We start from the raw sequence: 23,962 nt of genomic DNA, 5'->3' as shown, positions 1-23,962 counted from the left end.
ATTGAAACCTTTTGGGTGTTGAAAGGCCTAGACAGAGTAGATGTGGAAAGGATGTTTCCCATGGTGGGAGAGTCTAGGACAAGAAGGCACAGCCTCAGGATAGAGGAGCGCGCTTTCAAAACAGAGATGCGGAGAAATTTCTTTAGGTGGTGAGTTTGTGGAGTTTGTTGCCACGTGCCGCTGTGGAGGCCAGGTATTTGGGTGTATTTAAGGCAGAGATTGATAGGTTCTTGATACGATATGGCATCAAATGTTATGAGGAGAAGACCGTGAACTGGGGTTGAGGAGGCGATTTAAAAAAAAAAGGATCAGCCATGATTGAATGGCGGGGCAGACTCAATAGGCCAGATGGTCTAATTCTGCTGTTATGTCTTAAGGTCTTACGGTCTAAATACAGATAAATTGGACTAGATCAGGTAGGATCCTTGGTCAGCAAAGGACCTATTTCCACATTGTTGACTTGGATTATATGTATTTATAAACTTATAAGTGAATCAGTAAACTTGTTATTGGGTCTTTTACATAGCTTTTTTTTGTTGTGAGCATGGCCAGAATTTTCAGTAGGGGTTTTTAAGCCATCAAGGATGTGTATAGCATAGGCTTCTCAATACACAAGATGGAGCAAACTGCTGATTCAGGTTGTGGGGTGGCGTGTTTCATGATAAACTCTCTGGTGCTTTGTTGAGGTTTTGTTGTACTCTTTCTTTCCCCACCCTTGAACATCTGACAATTAAGTATTGAACATTTTACTTACCAGGAGTTTTCTGTGATCCTGATTGCAGTTTACGTACCACCAAAAGTTGATAACCTGGAACTTGAGGTTTTGAAAGCTGTCACTGCAATGCCTTTCAAATCATAGTCTGGGACTTCAATCAGTCTTGTTTGAAGAAATTTATGCCAATTACCATCAGCATATAACCTGAAGCCCCAGGGTCCCAACGTACTGGACCACAGCTGTACTACTTTCTCCTTGGAGCGAAGGAGGATGAGAGGTGACCTGACTGAGGTATATAAGATGATGAGAGACATTGATCATGTGGATAGTCAGAGGCTTTTTCCCAGGGCTGAAATGGCTGCCAGAAGAGGGCACAGGTTTAAGGTGCTTGGGAGTAAGTACAGAGGAGATGTCGGGGTAAGTTTTTTTTATGCAGAGAGTGGTGAGTACATGGAATAGGCTGCCGGCAATGGTGGTGGAGACAGATACGATAGGGTCTTTTAAGAGACTTTTGGATAGAAAAATAGAGGGCTTTGTGGAACCCTAGTAATTTCTAAGGTAGGGACATGTTTGGCACAACTTTGTGGGCTGAAGGGCCTGTATTGTGCTGTAGGTTTTTTATGTTTCTATTATAAGGAATGTCTGCAGTTCCACGCCCTGACCACATTTCTTGAAACCTGATCACTTAGCTTGTATGCAGGTAGGAGAAGGATAGCTGAGGCCAAGGAGCAAGGCTCTGGAGAAAAGGACAGCAAAGAGGTGGTCATGGCAGGTAGAGGAGTGGCTTTGGGATTACTTCCAGTCTAGACTGGCCCGTGTTCAAGGATTCAGAAGGGGATCTGAATGGATGCACCATAGTTGTCATGGACCTTATAAAAAATAGTCATAGACGAGTGTGTCCCCACGAAATCATTGTGTCTTCCCCAATCAGAATTCTTGGATGAACCATGACATGGGCAATCAGTGGCATTCAGATCTGGCGACCAAGTAAGTTACAAGAGGTCCAACTACGATCTCTGTAAAGCCATCTCACAGGCGAAGTGGCATTTTCGGACCAAACTTGAATCATTGAAGAATGTTTGACAGCTGTGGCAGGGCTTGAATGTTATTATTTGTTACAAAGTGAAATCAAGTGACATAAGCGACAGCAGAACTTCACTTCCAGATGAGCTCAATGCCTTTTGAGCCTGAGGTATGCAGGTTTTTCCAATGAGTAGACAGCCACAAGGATGCAGGATCAGGTGGCATCCCAGGGTGGGTACTCAGAATGTGCAAGACTGTGTTTGCAGACATTTAATCTCTCCCTCTCCCAGTGTAGAGTGTGCTCCTGCTTCAAAACATCCACCATTGTCCCTGTACTTAAAAGACCAAGGTAACATGTCTGAATGACTGGTGTCCTGTCGCACTCACCTCAATTATGAGCAAATGTTTGAGAGGCTGGTCAAGGACTACATCTGCAGCATGCTACCACCCACACTGGACCCTTACAGTTCGCCTACTGACACAACCAATCGACAGATGATGCAATAAGCGCAGCTCTACACACCGTCCTTACACACCTGGAGAGGAGGGATGCTTATGTGAGAATGCTGTTCTTGGACTACAGTTCGGCATTCAACACCATAATTCCCTCCAGGCTTGACATGAAGCTCAGAGGACTCGGCCTTCACCCTGCCTTCTGTTGCTGGATCCTCGACTTCCTGTTAGTTAGGACTTCCCTCACCTCAGCCCCTCTGACCCTCAACACAGGAATCCCCCCAGGGCTGTGACCTAAGCCCCCTCATTTATTCTGTGTATACCCATGATTGTGTCACTATCCACAGCTCCAATCTGCTAATTAAATTTGTAAAATGATAGAACATAGAAATTTATAGCATATAACCTACTCTAGAGACTGCCTAAAATTTCCCTAGCACATAGCTCTCTATTTTTCTGAGCTCCATGTACCTATCTAAGAGGCTCTTAAAAGACCCTATTGTATCTGCTTCCACTGCTGCAACCAGCAGTGCATTCCACGCACCCACCACTCTGTGTGGAAAAACTTACCCCTGACATCCCCTCAGTACCTATTTCCAAGCACTAAAACTATGCCCCCTCGTGTTAGCCATTTCACCTCTGGGGAAAAAGCCTTTGGCTATGCAAACGATCAATGCCCCTCATCAACTTATACACGTCTATCAGGTCGCCTCTCATCATCTGTCGTTCTAAGGAGAAAAGGCCAAGTACACTCAACCTATTCTCATAAGGTACACCTTCCAATCCAGGCAACATCCTTGTAAATCTCCTCTGCACTTTCTCTATAGGATCCACATCCTTCCTGAGGTGACCAGAACTGAACACAGTATTCCAATGATTCTACATTGATTGACCTTATCCCAAATAATAACGAGGCAGACTACAGAGAAGATGTCATCGCCCTGACGCAGTGGTGTCAAGAGACAACCTCTCCCTCAATGTCACAAAAGCAAAGGAGCTGGTTGTGGACTACACGAGGAATGGAGACAGGCTCACCCCTATATTGACATCAATGGATCTGGGGTTGAGAGGGTAAACAGCTTTAAGTTTCTTGGCATACATATTACTGAGGACCTCACTTGGTTTGTACATACCGGTTGTATGGTGAAAACACTACAACAGTGCCTCTTTCACCTCAGACGGTTGAAGAATTTTGGCATGAATCCCCAAATCCTGAGGACGTTCTACAGGGGTATAATTGAGAGCATCCTGACTGTATCCCTGCCTGGTATGGGAACTGTACTTCCCTCAATCGCAGGGCTCTGCAGAGAGTGGTGCAGACAGCTCAGCGCATCTGTGGATGTGAACTTCCCACTATTCAGGACATTTACAACAACAGGTGTGTAAAAAGGGCCTGAAGGATCATTGGGGACCTGAGTCACCCCAACCACAAACTGTTCCAGCTGCTACCATCTGAGAAACAGTACCGCAGCATTAAAGCCCGGACCTACAGGCTCCAGAACAACTTCTTCCATCAGGTCATCAGACTGATTAATTCATACTGGAGCTATATTGACTATTTGGTTGTGTATCTTCTATACATACTATTTATTACAAATTACTAAAATTGCACATTGCACATTCAGACAGAGACATAACAAAGATTTTCACTCATGTATATGAAGGATGTAAGAAATAAAGTCAATTCACTTATAGTGGTCCTAAGAAGAATTTGGTAATCTGCCTCCAGTAGCACTTACATCCACAGTGATGAAGTGTTTTGAGAGGTTGGTGATGAAATGTATCAACACCTGCCTGAGAAACGACTTGGATCTGTTCAAATTAGCCTACTGGCACAACAGTAGATGCCATTTCATTGGCTCTTAACTCAACCCTGGTATGTCTGGACAGCACGGATGCATACATTAGGATGTTCTTTATTGACTACAGCTTGGTATTCCATACGATCATCTCCCCCCCCCTCCGCAAAACTAATCAACAGGCTTCAAGACCTTGGCCTCAATACCTCCTTGTGCAACTGGATTCACAGTTTCCTCACTTGCAGACCAGTCATTTTGCATTAGCAGCAACATATCCTCCACAATTTATATCAGTACAGGCATACCACAAGGCTGTGTGCTTAGCCCCTTGCTCTACTCGCTTTGTACTTATGATTGTGAGGGTAAGCATAGCTCCAACTCCAGTTAAGTTTGCTGATGACACCAGATTAACATAGGAAAGAAGTTGAAGATCTGGCTAACTGGTGCCACAACAACAGTCTCTCATTGAATGTCAGCAAGACCAAGGAGCTGACTGACTTCAGGAGGAGGAGACGAGGTCCATGGGTGGATCAGAGGTGGAGAGGATCAGCAACCTTAAATTCCTCAGTTCTCTTATTTCAGAGGACCTTTCCTGGTCCTGGTATGTAAGTGCAATTACAAAGAAAGCATGGCAGCTCCTCTACTTTAGGAGTTTGTGAAGATTCGGCATAACATCTAAAGCAAATTTCAGCGGAGAGTTTATCTCAGCCTGGTACGGAAACACCAATGTCCTGAACAGAAAATCCAGCAAAAAGAAAAAGATACCACCCAGTCCATCACGGGTAAAGTCCTCCCCACCACTGAGCACATCTACACAGTGCTGTTGCAGGAAAGCAGCATCCATCATAAAAGATCCCCACCACCAGGCTGAGGAACAGTTATTGCGCGTCAACCATCAGGCTCTTTAACCAGTGGGACAACTTCAGTCAACTTCATGTGTCCCATTACTGTTCCCACAACCTGTGGACTTACTTCACAAGATCACAAGACAAAGGAGCAGAAGTAGGCCATTCATCCCATCGAGTCTGCTCCACAGCTCCCCCATGAGCTAAACTATTCACCCATCTAGTTCCAATTTCCGACTTTTTCCCCATATCTGTTGATACCCTGACTAATTAGATACCTGTCAATCTCCTCCTTAAACACCTTCAATGATCGGGCCTCCACAGCTGTATGTGGCAACAAATTCCACAAATCCACGACCCTCTGGCTAAAAAAAATTCTCCTCATCTCTGTTTTAACTGGGTACCCTCTAATTCTAAGACTATGGCCTCTTGTCCTGGACTCACCCACCAAGGGATACAACCTTTCCACATCTACTCTGTCCAACCCTTTCAACATTCGAAATGTTTCTATGAGATCCCCTCTCATTCTTCTATATTCTAATAAATACAGTCCAAGAGCCGACAAACGCTCCTTATACGTTAGCCCCTGCATTCTAGGAATTATCCTCGTAAATCTTCTCTGGACTCTCTCCAACATCAGTACATCCTTTCTAAGATAGGGGGCCCAAAACTGCACACAGTATTCCAAATGAGTTCTCACTAATGCCCTATAGAGCCTCATCAACACCTCCTTACTCTTATACACTATTCCTCTTGAAATGAATGCCAACATAGCATTCGCTTTCCTTACCGCTGATCCAACTTGGTGGTTGACCTTTAGGGTATCCTGCACGAGGACCCCCAAGTCCCTTTGCACTTCTGATTTTTGAATTTTCTCCCCATCTAAATAATAATCTGCCCAATTATTTCTTCTTCCAAAATGTACAACCGTACATTTGTCAATGTTGTATCTCATCTGCCATTTCTTTGCCCACTCTCCTAAACTGACTAAGTCTCTCTGCAACCTTTCTGTTTCTTCAACATTTCCTGCTCCTCCACCTTTCTTGGTGTCATCCGCAAACTTAGCCACAAAACCATTTAATCCATAGTCCAAATCATCGATACACATCGTAAAAAGAAGCGGCCCCAACACCGACCCCTGTGGAACACCACTAGTAACCGGCAACCAATCAGAATAGGATCCCTTTATTCCCACCCTTTGCTTTCTGCCTATCAGCCAATGCTCCACCCATTTCAATATCTTTCCTATAATTCCATGGGCTCTCATCTTATGAAGCAGCCTGATATGCGGCACCTTATCGAAGGCCTTTTGAAAATCCAAATACACAACTTCCACAGCCTCTCCCTTGTCAATCTTATTCGAGATTACCTCAAAAAATTCCAATAAGTTGGTGAGGCAGGATCTTCCCTTCATGAAACCATGCTGGCTTCGGCCTATCTTGTCATGCACCTCGAGGTATTTCATAACCTCGTCCTTGAGGATTGACTCCAATATCTTTCCAACTACCGATGTCAGACTAATAGGTCTGTAATTTTCTTTTTGCTGCCTCCTTCCTTTCCTAAATAGCGGATCCACATTTGCGACCTTCCAGTCCTCTGGAACCATGCCAGAGTCTATTGATTCCTGGAAGATCATTTCCAATGCTTCCACAATCTCCAAAGCCACCTCCTTCAGAACCCTTGGGTGCACCTCATCTGGACCTGGAGACTTATCTGTTCTTAGTCCACTTAGCTTCCCAAGTACTTTCTCTCTAGTAATCTTGACTGTACCTAATTCTACTCCCTGATACCTCTGGCTATCAGGTATATTGCTGATGTCTTCCACTGTGAAGACTGATGCAAAATACTCAATCAGTTCCTCCGCCATCTCTTTGTTATCCATTATAATTTCTCCAGCATCATTTTCAATGGGTCCCGTATCTACCCTTGTCACTCTTTTACTCTTCATATATTTAAGAAAACTCTTAGTATCCTTTTTTATGTTAATCGCCAACTTCCTTTCATAATTCATCTTTTCTTTCCTAATGGCTTTCTTAGTTTCCTTCTGTAAGTTTTTAAAAGTCTTCCAGTCCTCATTTTCCCCACTAATTTTTGCTTCCTTGTACGCCGTTTCTTTTGCTTTTATTTTTGCCTTAACCTCTCTCGTTAGCCACATTTGTGCCATTTTTCCATTCATGATTTTCTTTTTTCTTGGAATATATTTTTCCTTTATTTTCCTTATTTCTTGTAGGAATTTCATCCAATTCTGCTCTGCCGTCCCTCCATTCAGCTTACTTTTCCAATCGACTTGGGCCAGCTCCTCTCTCATACCACTGTAATTTCCCTTGTTCCACTGAAATATCGATACACCTGATACCAGCTTCTCCTTTTCAAATTTGAAACTGAACTCAATCATACTATGATCACTACTTCCAAGGGGTTCCTTTACCTCCAGCTCCCTAATCGCCTCAGGTTCATTACACAGCACCCAATCCAAAACAGCCGGTCCCCTGGTGGGCTTCTGGACAAGCTACTCCAAAAGCCATCCTGTAGGCATTCTACAAACTCCCTCTCCTGAGATCCATTACCTTCCTGACTTTCCTAATCCACTTTCATATTAAAATCCCCCATAATTATCTTGACATTTTCCTTTTTCTATTTCCAGCTGCAACTTGTAGTCCACATCCCGGCTGCTGTTTGGAGGCCTGTATATAACTGCTATTAGTGTCTTTTTACCCTTGCCATTTCTTAATTCTACCCATAAGGATTCTACCTCTTCTGATCCTATGTCCCTTCTTTCTGTTGATTTGATATCGTTACTTAACATCAGGGCCACGCCACCCCCTTTACCTACCTTCCTATCTTTCCTATACACTGTGTATCCTTGGATATTCAACTCCCAGTCACATCCATCATTTAGCCATGACTCGGTGATGGCCACAATGTCATATCTTTTAACCTGCAGCTGTGCAGCAAGGTCATCCACTTTATTTCTAATGCTGCGTGCATTTAAGTACAGTACATTTAGATCTGTATCTGTTGCCGATTTTGCTATATTTCTATTTTGCAGCAAATCATCCTATATATTCACCGGCCTGTCCTTCTTGCCATCTTTGCTGCACAGTATTTTTGACTTATTTCTATTTTCCTCTTCCTCGACCCTAACACCCTAACACCTTGGTTTCCTTCCCCTTGCCAACTTAGTTTAAACCCTCCCTAACAGCTATATTAAACAGTCCCGATATCAAGATATTAGTACCTTTTGAGTTCAGGTGTAATCCATCTTTTTTGTATAAGTCATACCTTCCCCAAAATAAGGACTTATAAATCTTCCATTTATAAGGACTCTTCATCTCATGTTCTCAATATTTATTATTTTATTTTTTTTTGTATTTGCACCTTTCTCTTTTGCACTTTGTCAGTCCTGTTGGGTGCGGTCTTACAATTATTTGTTTCTTGGATTTATTGAGTATACCCACAAGAAACCAAATCTCAGGGTTGTATATGATGACATGTACGTACTTTGATAATGAATTTACTTTGGACTTAAGTATGCAGAAAGGTGCTGGAAAAAGGACAGCAATATCATGAAGGATCCCACCCATTCTGCTCATGGACTGTTTGGCTCACTCCCATCATGGAGAAGGTTACATAGGACACCAGACGCAAACACTTATTTTCCTCAAGAAGTAAGGTGGATCAACACCTTCACCCACTAACTGATCCCACAACAACTACTTTTACCATTTCCTGTCAGTCGCCTTATGTAAAGACATTCCTCTGCATAGAGGCAATCTACAGTGGTGCTGGAAAATTTGTGAACCCTGTAGAATTTTCAGTTTCTGCATAAATATGACCTAAAAAGTGATCAGATCTTCACATGTCCTAAAACGAGATAAAGAGAACCCAATTAAATAAATAACTCAAAAACATTATACTTGTTCATTTATTTATTGCAAAAAATTGCCCACTATTACATATATTTGTTGGAAAAAGTATGTGAACCTTTGCTTTCAGTAACTGGTGTGACCCCCTTGTACAGCAATAATTTCAACCAAATGTTTCTGGTAACTGTTGATCAGTCCTGCACATCGGCTTACAGGAATTTTAGGCTATTCCTCCTTACAAAACTACTTCATCTCTGGAATGTTGGTGGGCTTCTTTGCATGAACTACTTGCTTCAGGTCCTTCCACAACATTTCTATAGGATTGCCAGGACTTTGACTCGGCCATTACAAAACACAAATTTTCTTCTTTTAAAACCATTTTGTTGCTGATTTACTCTTGTCTTTTGGATCATTGTCTTGTTGCATTATACAACTTCTATTAAGCGTCAGGTGATGGACTTGCTACCCTGATATTCTGCTGTAAAATGTATTGATACAATTTTGAATTCATTGTTCCCTCAATGATTGCAAGCTATCCAGATCCTGAGGTAGCTAAGCAACCCCAAACCATGATGCTCCTTCCACCATGCTTCTCAGTTGGGATGAGATTTTGGTGCTAGTGTGCAGTGACTTTTTTCCTCCAAACATAGCAATGAGCATTTCTGCCGAAAAGTTTATCTTTACTGTTTATCAATACTGTTGCAGAACATCCAGCTGATCTTTTGCAAACTTGAGACGTGCAGAAATGTTTTTTGTTTTGGAGAGCTGTGGTTTCCTTTGTGGTGTCCTTCCATGAACACCATTCTTGTGAAGTGCTTTTCTTGTAGTGGACACATGAACAGAGACTTTAGCGAATTCTAGAGATTTCTGCAGGTCTTTTGCTGTTGCCCTCCAGGATTGCACGTTGTCTCTTGGTATGATCTTTGCAGGATGTCCACTCCTAGGGAAGAGTTTCCTCTATTTTTGTAGACAATTTCTCTTACTGTGGTGTGATAAACAACCCGGGTCTTTTAGAAATGCTTTTGTAGCCTTTTCCTCTTCATGCATCGCTGCAATTCTTCTAAGGTCCTCTGAAAGTTGTTTTGATTGAAGCATGGTGCAATAAACAGATCTTTCTTGAGAACAAGAAAGGCGTGTGACATCGGGCAGTGAAGCGCGGAAGATTTAAAAGGAACACAGCCTTATACAGCGGGCAGCGTCGTTTTGCAGGCGGCAGAGTGAGCCGGGAGCAAAGTGAAGGCTTAAAGGGTTTAGGCGGAAACGGGCGAGGCAAAGTAGGTTTGGTTATCAATTTTTCCTGTTATTTGAGGAAAGGGGGAAGTACGAGTGTGAGGGCAGCTTGTTGTTCTCTGTGTCGGATGTGGGAGGTCCTGGAGTCTCCCAGCCTCCTGGATGTCCACATCTGTGCCAGGTGCGCCGAGCTGCAGCTCCTAAGGGACCGTGTTAGGGAACTGGAGCTGCAGCTCGATGACCTTTGTCTGGTCAGGAAGAGTGAGGAGTTGATACAGAGGAGTTACAGGCAAGTGGTCACACCGGAGCCATGGGAGGCAGACAAGTGGGTCACGGTTAGGAGGGGGAAGGGGAAGTGTCAGGTATTAGAGAGTACCCCAGTGGCTGTGCCCCTTGACAATAAGTACTCCTGTTTGAGTACTGTTGGGGGGCGGGGGACAGCTTATCTGGGGGAAGCAGCAGTGACCGTGCCTCTGGCACAGAGTCTGGCCCTGTAGCTCAGAAGGGTGGGGAAAGGAAGAGGAGAGCAGTAGTAATAGGGGACTCGATAGTTAGGGGGTCAGATAGGCGATTCTGTGGACGCAGTCAGGAGACCCGAATGGTTGTTTGCCTACCTGCTGCCAGGGTCCGGGATGTTCCTGATCGCATCCAAGATATCCTGAAGTGGGAGGGTGAGGAGCCAGAGGTCATGGTACATGTAGGTATCAATGACATGGGTAGGAAAAGGGAAGAGGTCCTGAAAGGAGAATATAGGGAGTTAGGAAGGGAGCTGAGAAGAAGGACCGCAAAGGTAGTAATCTCGGGATTATTGCCTGTGCCATGCAACAGTGAGAGTAGGAATGCAGTGAGGTGGAGGATAAATGCGTGGCTGAGGGATTGGAGCAGGGGGCAGGGATTCAAGTTTCTGGATCATTGGGACCTCTTTTGGCACAGGTGTGACCTGTACAAAAAGGACGGGTTGCACTTGAATCTTAGGGGGACCAATATCCTGGTGGGGAGATTTGCGAAGGCTACTGGGGAGACTTTAAACTAGAATGGTTGGGGGGTGGGAATCAAATTGAAGAGACTAGGAGAGAGGAGGTTAGTTCACAAATAGAGAAAGCTAGTAGACAGCGTGTGAGGGAGGATAGGCAGGGGACAGAATGGGAGCGCTCAGACTGAAGATATAGGGGAGAAGGAAGAAAAAGATGAAGTTGTTGGCACTATTAGGGATAAACAGAGTAAGAGGTGGAGAGTTTCTTAAATGCATCTATTTTAATGCTAGGAGCATTGTAAGAAAGGTGGATGAACTCAGAGCATGGATTGATACCTGGAAATATGATGATGTAGCTTTTAGTGAAACATGGTTGCAGGAGGGGTGTGATTGACAACTAAATATTCCTGGATTTCATTGCTTCAGGTGTGATAGAATCGGAGGGGCAAGAGGGGGAGGTGTTGCATTGCTTGTCAGAGAAAATATTACAGCAGTGCTTTGGCAGGATAGATTAGAGGACTTGTCTAAGGAGGCTGTTTGGGTGGAATTGAGCAATGGGAAAGGTGTAGTAAAGCTTATAGGGGTGTATTATATACCACCTAATGGGGAGCGAGAATTAGAGGAGCAAATTTTTAAGGAGATAGCAGATATTTGTAGTAAGCACAAGGTTGTTACTGTGAGAGATTTTAATTTTCCACACATAGACTGGGAACCCCTTTCTGTAAAAGGGCTGGACAGTTTGGAGTTTGTAAAATGTGTGCAAGATAGTTTTTTGCAGCAATACATAGAGGTACCAACTAGAGAAGTGGCAGTGTTAGATCTCCTGTTAGGGAATGAGATAGGTCAGGTGACAGAGGTATGTGTTGGGAGCACTTCGGGTCCAGTGCTCACAATGCCATTGGTTTCAATTTAATTATGGAGAAGGATAGGACTGGACCCAGGGTTGAGATTTTTGATTGGAAAAAGGCTAACTTTGAGGAGATGCGAAAGGATTTAGAAGGAGTGGATTAGGACAATTTGTTTTATGGGAAGGATGTAATAGAAAAATGGAGGTCATTTAAAGGTGAAATTTTGAGGGTACAGAATCTTTATGTTCCTGTTAGGTTGAAAGGAAAGGTCAAAAGTTTTAGAGAGCCCTGGTTTTCAAGGGATATTGGAAACTTGGTTTGGAAAAAGAGAGAGATCTACAATAAATATAGGCAACTTGGAGTAAATGAGGTGCTCAAGGAATATAAAGAATGTAAAAAGAATCTTAAGAAAGAAATTAGAAAAGCTAAAAGATATGAGGTTGCTTTGGCAAGTAAGGTGAAAATAAATCCAAAGGGTTTCTACAGTTATATTAATAGCAAAAGGATAGTGAGGGATAAAATTCGTCCCTTAGAGAATCAGAGTGGACGGCCATGTGCGGAGCCAAAAGAGATGGGGGAGATTTTGAACAATTTCTTTTCTTCAGTATTTACTAAGGAGAAGAATATTGAATTGTGTAAGGTAAGGGAAACAAGAAGGTTAGTTATGGAAACTATGATGATTAAAGAAGGGGAAGTACTGGTGCTTTTAAGGAATGTAAAACTGGATAAGTCTCCGGGTCCTGACAGGATATTCCCTAGGACCTTGAGGGAAGTTAGTGTGGAAATAGCAGGGGCTCTGACAGAAGTATTTCAAATGTCGTTAGAAACGGGGATGGTGCCAGAGGATTGGTGTATTGTTCATGGTATTCCATTGCTTAAAAAGGGTTCTAAGAGTAAATCTAGCAATTATCGGCCTGTGAGTTTGACGTCAGTGGTGGGTAAATTGATGGAAAGTATTCTTAGAAATGGTATATGTAATTATCTGGATAGACAGGGTCTGATTAGGAACAGTCAACATGGATTTGTGCGTGGAAAGTCATGTTTGACAAACCTTATTGAATTTTTTGCAGAGGTTGCTAGGAAAGTTGACGAGGGTAAAGCGGTGGATGTTGTCTATGTGGACTTCAGTAAGGCCTTTGACAAAGTTCCACATGGAAGGCTAATTAGGAAGGTTCAATCGTTAGGTATTAATATTGAAGTGGTAAAATGGATTCAGCAGTGGCTGGATGGGAGAGGCCAGAGAGTAGTGGTGGATAACTGTTTGTCAGATTGGAGGCCGGTGACTAGTGGTGTGCCTCAGGGATCTGTACTGGGTCCAATGTTGTTTATGATATCTATTAATGATCTGGATGATGGGGTGGTAAATTGGATGAGTAAGTATGCAGATAATACTAAGATGGGTGGAATTGTGGATAATGAAGTAGGTTTTCAAAGCTTGCAGAGAGATTTAGGCCAGTTAGAAGAGTGGGCTGAAAGAAGGCAGATGGAGTTTAATGCTAATAAATGCGAGGTGCTACATTTTGGTAGGACTAATCAAAATAGGACATATATGGTAAATGGTAGGGCATTGAAGAATGCAGTAGAACGGAGGGATCTAGGAATAATAGTGCATAGTTCCCTGAAGGTGGAATCTCATGTGGATAGAGTGGTGAAGAAAGCTTTTGGTATGCTGGCCTTTATGAAACAGCATTGAGTATAGGAGTTGGGATGTAAAGCTGAAATTGTGCAAGGCATTGGTAAGGCCAAATTTGGAGTATTGTGTACAGTTTTGGTCACCGAATTATGGGAAAGATGTCTACAAAATTGAGAGAGTACAGAGAAGATTTACTAGAATGTCACCTGGGTTTCATCTCCTAAGTTACAGAGAAAGGTTGAACAAGTTGGGTCTTTATTCTTTGGACCGTAGAAGGTTGAGGGGGGACTTAATATAGGTATTTAACATTATGAGGGGGATAGATGGAGTTGACGTGGATAGGCTTTTTCTATTGAGAGTGGACGAGATTTGAACAAGAGGACATGAGTTGAGAGTTGAAGGGCAAAAGTTTAGGGGTAACATGAGTGGTAGCTGTGTGGAACGAGCTTCCAGCAGAAGTGGTTGAGGCAGGTTCGATGTTGTCATTTAAAGTTAAATTGGATAGCTATATGGACAGGAAAGGAATGGAGGGTTATGGACTGAGTGCAGGTCGGTGGGACTAGCTGAGAGTAAGAGTTCGGCACGGACTAGAAGGGCCAAGATGACCTGTTTCCGTGCTGTAATTGTTATATGGTTATATGGTTAACAACAGGCTCTGTCAGTAACTTCATGTGTCTTTTCTTTATATAGGGCAGGGTACCTCTGCACTGCACACCTCCAATCTCATCTCGTTGATTGGAACACCTGATTCCAAATAGCTTTTGTAGAAGACATTACCCCAGAGGTCCATCCTTCTACCAACAAATACATGTAATATTGGATCATTTTTCTCAATATATAAATGAACAAGTATAATGATCGCGTCCAAGATATCCTGAAGTGGGAGGGTGAGGAGCCAGAGGTCGTGGTACATATAGGTACCAATGACACAGGTAGGAAAAAGGAAGAGGTCCTGAAAGGAGAATATAGGGAGTTAGGAAGGGAGTTGAGAAAAAGGACCGCAAAGGTAGTAATCTCGGGATTACTGCCTGTGGCACGCGACTGAGAGTAGGAATTCAGTGAGGTGGTGGATAAATGCGTGGCTGAGGGATTGGAGCAGGGGGCAGGGATTCAAGTTTTTGGATCATTGCGACCTCTTTTGGCGCAGGTGTGACCTGCACAAAAAGGACGGGTTACACTGGAATCCTAGGGGGACCAATATCCTGTCAGGGAGATTTGTGAGGGCTACTGAGGTGACTTTAAACTAGAATGGTTGGGGGGGTGGGAATCAAATTGAAGAGACTAGGAGAGAGGAGGTTAGTTCACAACAGGGGGGTGGGAACCAGTGCAGAGAGACAGAGGGGTGTAAGATGAGGGTGGCAGCAAAGAGTAGTAAGGTGAAATGTAAAAGTGGCAGGCCGGCAAATCCAGGGCAAAAATCAAAAAGGGACACTTTTCAACATAATTGTATAAGGGCTAAGGGTGTTGTCAAAGCGAGCCTGAAGGCTTTGTGTGTCAATGCAAGGAGCTTTGGTAACAAGATGGATGAATTAAAAGTGCAGATTGTTATTAATGAGTATGATATGGTTGGGATCACAGAGACATGGCTCCAGGATGACCAAGGATGGGAGCTCAACATTCAGGGATATTCAATATTCAGGAGGGATAGACATGAAAGAAAAGGAGGTGGGGTAGCATTGCTGGTTAGGGAGGAGATTAACACAATAGAAAGGAAGGACATTAGCTGGGAGGATGTGGAATTGATATGGGTAGAGCTGCATAACACCAAGGGGCAGAAAACGCTGGTGGGAGTTGTGTACAGGCCACCTAACAGTAGTAGTGAGGTCAGGGATGGTATTAAACAGGAAATTAGAAATGTGTGCAATAAAGGAACAGCTGTTATAATGGGTGACTTCAATCTACATATAGATTGGGTGAACCAAATTGGTAAGGGTGCTGAGGAAGAGGATTTCTTGGAATGTATGCGGGATGGTTTTTTGAACCAACATGTCGAGGAACCAACTAGAGAGCAGGCTATTCTAGACTGGGTATTGAGCAATGAGGAAGGGTTAATTAGCAATCTTGTCGTGAGAGGCCCCTTGGGTAAGAGTGACCATAATGTGGTGGAATTCTTCATTAAGATGGAGAGTGACATAGTTAATTCAGAAACAAAGATTCTGAACTTAAAGAAGGGTAACTTTGAAGGTATGAGACGTGAATTAGCTAAGATAGACTGGCAAATGACACTTAAAGGGTTGACAGTGGATATGCAATAGCAAGCATTTAAAGGTTGCATGGATGATCTACAACAATTGTTCATCCCAGTTTGGCAAAAGAATAAATCAAGGAAGGTAGTGCCCCCGTAGCTGACAAGGGAAATTAGGGATAGTATCAATTCCAAAGAAGAAGCATACAAATTAGCCAGAAAAAGTGGCTCACCTGAGGACTGGGAGAAATTCAGAGTCCAGCAGAGGAGGACAAAGGGCTTAATTAGGAAGGGGAAAAAAAGATTATGAGAGAAAACTGGCAGGGAACATAAAAACTGACTGTAAAAGCTTTTATAGATATGTGAAAAGAAAAAGATTGGTTAAGACAAATGTGGGTTCCCTACAGACAGAAACAGGTGAATTGATTATGGGGAGCAAGGACATGGCAGACCAATTGAATAACTACTTTGGTTCTGTCTTCACTAAGGAGGACATAAATAATCTTCCGGAAATAGTAGCGGACAGAGGGTCCAGTGAGATGGAGGAACTGAGCGAAATGCATGTTAGTAGGGAAGTGGTGTTAGGTAAATTGAAGGGATTAAAGGCGGATAAATCCCCAGGGCCAGATGGTCTGCATCCCAGAGTGCATAAGGAAGTAGCCCAAGAAATAGTGGATGCATTAGTGATAATTTTTCAAAACTCTTTTGATTCTGGACTAGTTCCTGAGGATTGGAGGGTGGCTAATGTAACCCCACTTTTTAAGAAAGGAGGGAGAGAGAAACCGGGGAATTATAGACCGGTTAGCCTAACATCGGTGGTGAGGAAAATGCTAGAGTCGGTTATCAAAGATGTGATAACAACACATTTGGAAAGTGGTGAAATCATCGGACAAAGTCAGCATGGGTTTGTGAAAGGAAAATCACGTCTGACGAATCTCATAGAATTTTTTGAGGATGTAGCTAGTAGAGTGGATAGGGGAGAACCAGTGGATGTGGTATATTTGGATTTTCAAAAGGCTTTTGACAAGGTTCCACACAGGAGATTAGTGTGCAAACTTAAAGCACACGGTATTGGGGGTAAGGTATTGATGTGGATAGAGAATTGGTTGGCAGACAGGAAGCAAAGAGTGGGAATAAACGGGACCTTTTCAGAATGGCAGGCAGTGACTAGTGGGGTACCGCAAGGCTCAGTGCTGGGACCCCAGTTGTTTACAATATATATTAATGACTTAGACGAGGGAATTAAATGCAGCATCTCCAAGTTTGCGGATGACATGAAGCTGGGTGGAAGTGTTAGCTGTGAGGAGGATGCTAAGAGGATGCAGGGTAACTTGGATAGGTTAGGTGAGTGGGCAAATTCATGGCAGATGCAATTTAATGTGGATAAATGTGAGGTTATCCACTTTGGTGGCAAAAACAGGAAAACAGATTATTATCTGAATGGTGGCCGATTAGGAAAAGGGGAGGTGCAACGAGACCTGGGTGTCATTATACACCAGTCATTGAAAGTGGGCATGCAGGTACAGCAGGCGGTGAAAAAGGCGAATGCTATGCTGGTATTCATAGCAAGAGAATTCGAGTACAGGAGCAGGGCATACTACTGCAGTTGTAGAAGTCCTTGGTGAGACCACACCTGGAGTATTGTGTGCAGTTTAGGTCCCCTACTCTGAGGAAAGACATCCTTGCCATAGAGGGAGTACAAAGAAGATTCACCAGATTGATTCCTGGGATGGCAGGACTTTCATATGATGAAAGACTGGATCAACTAGGCTTAGACTCGTTGGAATTTAGAAGATTGAGGGGGGTTCTTATTGAAACGTATAAAATCCTAAAGAGATTGGACAGGCTAGATGCAGGAAGATTGTTCCCGATGTTGAGGAAGTCCAGAACGAGGGGTCACAGTTTGAGGATAAAGGGGAAGCCTTTTAGGACCGAGATTAGGAAAAACTTCTTCACACAGAGAGTGGTGAATCTGTGGAATTCTCTGCCACATGAAACAGTTGAGGCCAGTTCATTGGCTATATATAACAGGGAGTTAGATATGGCCCTTGTGGCTAAAAGGATTGGCTGTATGGAGGGAAGGCAGCTGCAGGATTCTGAGTTTGATGATCAACCATGATCATACTGAATGGCGGTGCAGGCTCGAAGGGCTGAATGGCCTACTCTTGCACCTAATTTCTATGTTTCTATGTTTTGTGTTATTTAATTGAGTTCTCTTTATCTAGTTTTAGGACTTGTGTGAAGATCTGATCACATTTTAGGTCATGTGCAGTAATAGAGAAAATTCTACAGGTTTCACAGACTTTCCAGCACACTGTGCTATCCTATGTATTTTTATGTTATTATGTTCTATGTTTTTTGTGCTGCATTGGAACTGGAGTAACAATTATTTTGTTCCCCTTTGCACTTGTACACTGGAAATGACATTAAACAATCTTGCATCCTAACACTTCCTATTGTTTTACATATTGTCTCACTGGTTTCCCGTTTGTATCAGTTTCACCTATACCACATGGCCTAAGATCCCCCTTTTCCCCCTGCCATTCTCTCTCACCTAATTTGCCTCTTCCTCTTTTGAAACTCCCCCTTGCAGTTCCATTCACCAAATATACAGGTTTCCCCCACTATCCGAAGGTAGAGTGTTCCTATGAAACGGTTTGTAAGCCGGAATTACGTAAAGTGAATAAGCAATTACCATTTATTAATATAAAACCTACAATAACAGTAACATATAGTAAAAGCAGGAATGATATGATAAATACACAGCCTGTATAAACTAGAAATACTTTTCTGCAGCACTTTCTAGCGCAGCGAAAATCTCACGGCAGCACTCTCGGCAGAAGCACGGCGCAAGCGCTCTCGGCAGAAACACTCTCTCCAGTAACCTTTAAGCTATGAAGCTGCCAAATCATACCAAATAACACATAAAAATACACAGCCTATATAAAGTAGAAATAATATATGTACAGTGTAGTTTCACTTACCGGAATTGGGAAGACTCCAATAAATTGCAGTTTCGTCACAGTTAAACACTTGCTTATACGAATAACCACTTTTTGGCAGTTTCGGTATCAGCTGAAGCACTCTCTCCGGTAAACGTTAAACTATGGAGCTGCCCTCTCCTCAGAAACCGATCAAACCACCCATGACTACCTTTATATTTCCACTTTCGCAACGCTTTCATCACCATTGTCCAGTGCTTTCTGTTTCAGCTTATTAAAAAGACTGACTGATTTCTCCTTAAGTATAAGAAAACTTAACAGAACACCACACTTTGTGCACCCATCAATCCACTCAAGCAATAGACTTTCCATTTTATCCATTATTTGGATGCCGACTAAGAGAGCTCACTTTGCTATGAGCAGAACCAACAGTAACAATGGCAGCTTTCAAAATTCTTTCTCCCTGCGTTTAAATAGTGCAAATGGTGGATGCAGGCAAGTTCAAAGCACGGACAATGTCCTTACTTCGTTCACCACGATTGAAACGCTTAATTATGTCTAGTTTTACGCTGAGTGTAACACCCTTATGAGCTCTTTTAGGCTTTTACGATAACTTAGAATTCATCTTGCTAACGGATGCACAAAATAAATCGAGATAAAGCACGTGTTTAAGCAGTGGCAGCTAGAAGGCAGTTCCAGGGGAGGAGCTTGGCTGTTCAGGCGCACGCTGCCTTTTTTCATAACAGCAAGGTGCCGTTCGGAAAACGGGGGCCACCTGTATATTAACACAGAAACAAAACTTGTCACCATGATGATGGAGTTCACTGTAGATTGAGATGATTTGATTACTTTCTTATTAACAGTTAAAGACTATACTGGTGAAGTAGCATACTAGATATGGTATTGCACTGGAAATGCTAGAAATGATGAATTCAATTTCTATCATACATGTTGTGAAATTGAATTTGGTTAGTATGGGATTACATGAAAGATTAAAACAATGGTTATGTAGGCTGCCTTGCCCAACCTCTGATTCCAGTTGCAACAAAATGGATAATTATCATTCAGGTTAACTGACGATTCCAAATACATTCTATGACTGAAAGGGAAGCAAGACAGTTGCATTAGCCAGTTAAATTGTATTAGTCATGATTAAATCTAGACACATAAAGTTTTGGGAAATTCAGTTCCACCTGTGACAAGTTGCAAGCTAAAGACATTTATCTTGTTGTAATCTCATACATACATTACCTCTTTTGGCACATTCCACTATTAATGTAGCGCTAAAGTTGTTCTTGCAGCGATGATAGAGACCTGTTCATCTTGAGGCTGCGGTGCAGACATTCTTCTTAAATTTACAAAGTCTGCATCGTTATACATGGATGAGGCACTGTATTTTAATTGATGTACAGGCATTCAACTTATCTGTTCTAGAGCAATCTAGGATGAAAATGTACAGTCATCATGTTTCCTGCATAATTCATAAGCCTAGTAGACCTTCAGGTTTAGTTGATGGCTGGTGGTGTCATGCCTAATACTTTCTTATTTTAGTTAAGGCTTGGTTACCATGGTGACAACCTTGGGGACTACTCTGGAGTTATCCCTGTTGTCATAGAGACCATCCTGAAATAACTCTGTTATCTATAAATACACTAACATAAAGGCTGCTATGATCTTGTAGCTTATGATGATGGGATTATATACAAGAGAATATTTAAGTGGCTGCTTGTTCCTTATCTCTTATTGCTAAGAACAAACCAGGTCTGATTTGGTGGTGGGCTAATGGATTCTATGGTATAATATGCTATGTTGTTTCCCCTGTTAGTGATGCTTCACTTCAATATATTTGACTTTTATCCTGATATTTTTACAGGTACAGATGTACAGCATTTGGAATCCTCCTCAGTGCTTCAGATGAACTCACTAAACAGTGAGTAATGGTCCAGCAAAATATTGAAGTTGAAGTTTTACTCTTAAATATTTTGTCCATATGTATTTTTGTTCTCTCTACTCAGAGTCAAGTTATTTGCATAAATCTTGTAAAATGCTATGCTAAATTTCATGGATTGTGAAGTGCCATGTAAGGAGCATTGTACTTTAAAATGTCTCCTGTTTTGTTTTTGTCAGTTAATGGTATAACCCCAAAACCTGGACGCTCGGAATATTCTTTTTCCTCCTTCAACCCCACCTCACATCTTCTATCCTTGCCTCTTAAAACTAATGCAAGTTAACTACCTAGGTAGATAGCATTACATGATGAGTCACTTCAAAAATTAAATTCCCTTCCCTTTGTTTCAGTTCCATTATACCCTTGACTCTCTCCATCCTTATTACCTCATTGTCCTTTTTATCTGTATTGCTTCTACATTTACTTCTGGTCCTATGTTGAAATCATCCTCCAACTTTTCAGATCAGGACCTCACTAACTTATATATGTTGTTTGTTGCTCCATTATCACTGATTTGAAGTTCCTATCCTTTTGCTTAATTCCTTTTTGGGCTTGACCATCTCCATTTCTTCACTAATCCTTCCAGAAATCTTGAGCTCGGCTCATTCTGTCCTCTTGTGTGACTGCTTTCCATCCATTGTTCAACCACTGACAGATGTAACAGTGTCTTATGCCGCCCCGTACTTTGAAATTATATCTCAATCTCTCTACACCTTTCACTAAGGGACTTAATCTCTTCATTTACTTATTGTTCCATTCTTTAACTTGTCTCTGTACCTTCATAATTTTAAGGTTGTTTGCCTAGATTCTTGCACTCATTCCTTTTGTATTTTGAGTTGATAAATTTGTAAACATACACTGAAATTGCTAATTATTTTGCTATGTTGCAGGAATGTATTCATCAGATAGCAGCAGTGATCCTTTTTGTAAGGATAATATGCACACAAATGTAATAACTATTTTAGTTTATGTCAGTTACTGAAAATGGTGCAAACTTACAATTGGTTGTCATTTTAATACAGAGCACCTGCAAGATTCTAAATAACAGCAAATGTTGAAACTGTAGACCAGTCAGTTTCTGTGGGGAGAGAAAATGTTTGCATTTCAAGTCAATTTTTTTCATTGAAACTGTAATGTGTTGGATGTTATAGGCCTCAAACAAGTACAGGGTGGTGAAGGGATGTTAGGAAAGGTGGATGCAGTAGTGAAGGCCGATGATAGTTTGGGCAGGGGAAAAGCTCAAGCTTTTGTGTGGAATGCAGAAGAGAAAATGATGAGGAGTAATAGTGTAAGGCAGTAGGGAGAGGATAATAGGACAGGTGAAAAAAAATAGGATTAGAGGAGGCATAAATTGAAGTGGAGAGATCAGTGGTAATTCTTATGGCTGGATTTGAAATTTGTTGAATTCAAAGTTGATCCTTGAATTCGGTGATGGTGAAAATTCAGCCTATTTTCTTTAGTTTTATAGCATCTGTTTTTACTCCAAAAAGGCCATACTGGGTTTATTGGAAGGAGTTGTGATAGAATCTATACTCAAGAAACAAGTAACAGGAACCTATAGTAATAATTGGATTGTGTAGTGTCAACAAGGATTTACGAAACAGAAGTAACATTTGACAGATCTGATAAAAGACTCTTTTGCAGTTACAATTAACAATAGTTAAGGGGGAAACCAGAGTATACAGCACATTTGATAATTAGAGGGTCTTTGATAAACATAGTACATAGACATCTACATCACATTACAGGCCTTTTATCCCACAATGTTATGCCAACCACATAACATATTCTAGATTGCCTAGAATTTCCATACTACATAGCCCTCCATTTTTCTAAACTCCATGTACCTATCTAAGAGTCTATTAAAAGACCCTATTGTATCCACTTTCACCACCGTCAATGGCAGTGCATTCCATGCACCCACCACTCTCTAAGGGGGAAAACTTACCCCTGACATCCCCACTCTACCCACTTCCAAGCACCTTAAAACTATGCCCCGCTCCTGTTCACCATTTCCACCCTGGGAAAAAGCCTCTGGCAATCCACATGATCAATGCCTGTCATCATGTTGTACACCTCTATCAGGTTACCTTTCATCCTCTGTCGCTCCAAGGAGAAAAGGCCGAGTTCACTCAACCTGTTTTCATAAATCACGCTCTCCAATCCAGGCAAAATCCTTATAAGTCTCCTCTGCACTCTGTCTATAGAATCCATATCCTTTCTGTGGTGAGGTGACCAGAACTGAGCACAGTACTCCAAGTGGGGTCTGACCAAGGTCTTATATAACTCTAACATTACCTCAGGGCTCTTGAACTCAATCCTGCAGTTGATGAATGCCAACACACCATACGTCTTAACGATACCGTCAACCTACGCAGCAGCTTTGAGTGTCATATGACATGGACCTCAAGATCTCTCTGATCCTCCACACTGTCAAGAGTCTAACAATTAATATTATGTTCTGCCTTCTTCAAACTTGACCTACCTAAATGAGCCACTTCACACTTACCTGGGTTGAAAATCTACCACTTCTCAGCCCAGTTCTGCATCCTATCAATGTCTTGCTGTAACTTCTGACACCCCTCCAGACTATCCACAACAGCCCCAACCTTTGTGTCATAAGAAGTCACGAAGAATATTATACACAATTATAACACAAAGTACGGGCAGTCTCTAGATTATGTAAGGGTTTGATTTCTGAGAACTATCTGTAAGCTAATTTCACCCCAAGTCAGATATGTCCATTTTCTATAGCTACCCATATTGTAGTTCTGCATGCTTTTATTAAATAATCACTAACACTGCCAATGATTAAACTATTTGAACATGTATCTTATTAATGAATACTATGAAACACTTATTGCTAACTTCAGAACTGTCTTAAAAATGTATGGGAAAATTTGTGTAAAGTTGGACTTCTACAAGTCAGGTTATTCGGTACCTAGGAGCCTCTGTATATTCATCCTTGAGTGGGGAGACCAGACCTGGATATGCTATTGCAAGGCTTCTCTTAATATAATTCTATTTAGACATTTTTGTTCAAACACTCTTGTATTTATGGTCAACAAAAGCTTGGCTTCCCAATTGCTTGCATTAGCTGTCACTGATTCAAATACAAGGAGACCTAGGTTCCACTGAGCACCATTACTGTAATCAGCCTAAAATTATTTTAACTCCTTGCACATACTCAAGACACTATTCCCCACATTGATTCAATTGGTAAACAAATATTTACTTGATTTCCTTATTCAAATCATTGATGTAGATTGTGAATAGCTGGGGCCAGAGCGAAAAATGTTCACCTAATTGATTCCTGGCCTTGAGGTGCTTGTACTGTGACAGATTAAGCAGGCAGGGATTAAAATCTCCTGTGTAGCATGGTTTGACAGAATAGAAGTGTAGTTGATGTATTCCCCTGGCTGGAATGTGCAGAACTGTGAGTCACAATCTCAAGGTAGTGGTGGACATCCAAACCAAATCAAAATAAATCACCCAGAAGGTA

At 42.0% G+C, this 23,962-nt stretch overlaps 1 protein-coding gene and 1 long non-coding RNA gene across 3 annotated transcripts in view; one reads left to right on the top strand and one right to left on the bottom strand.

Annotated features, from left to right (window-relative positions):
- The window catches only part of LOC140186079 (nuclear receptor subfamily 6 group A member 1), a 316,148-nt gene that overhangs the window by 58,294 nt on the left and 233,892 nt on the right, over window positions 1-23,962 (top strand). Inside the window, exons 1-2 of one of the 2 annotated variants that reach the window (XM_072239945.1) lie at window positions 14,129-14,195; window positions 20,386-20,442. In XM_072239945.1, coding sequence (XP_072096046.1) covers window positions 20,427-20,442 — 16 coding nt within the window. In that variant the 5' untranslated portion in view covers window positions 14,129-14,195; window positions 20,386-20,426. Of the gene's footprint in view, window positions 1-14,128; window positions 14,196-20,385; window positions 20,443-23,962 lie in introns of those variants that run through there. The other variant, XM_072239944.1, reaches the window with a different exon arrangement.
- Window positions 19,788-23,962, bottom strand: part of LOC140186080 (uncharacterized) — a 51,965-nt gene continuing 47,790 nt past the window's right edge. Inside the window, exon 4 of the long non-coding RNA XR_011882778.1 lies at window positions 19,788-19,952. This is a non-coding gene — a long non-coding RNA (uncharacterized lncRNA). The remainder of the gene's footprint in view (window positions 19,953-23,962) is intronic.

This window comes from Mobula birostris, chromosome 22, assembly GCF_030028105.1.
Source record: "Mobula birostris isolate sMobBir1 chromosome 22, sMobBir1.hap1, whole genome shotgun sequence".
Classification (NCBI taxonomy): Eukaryota; Metazoa; Chordata; class Chondrichthyes; order Myliobatiformes; family Myliobatidae; genus Mobula; species Mobula birostris.
This window is presented reverse-complemented; position numbering and strand designations above follow the sequence as displayed.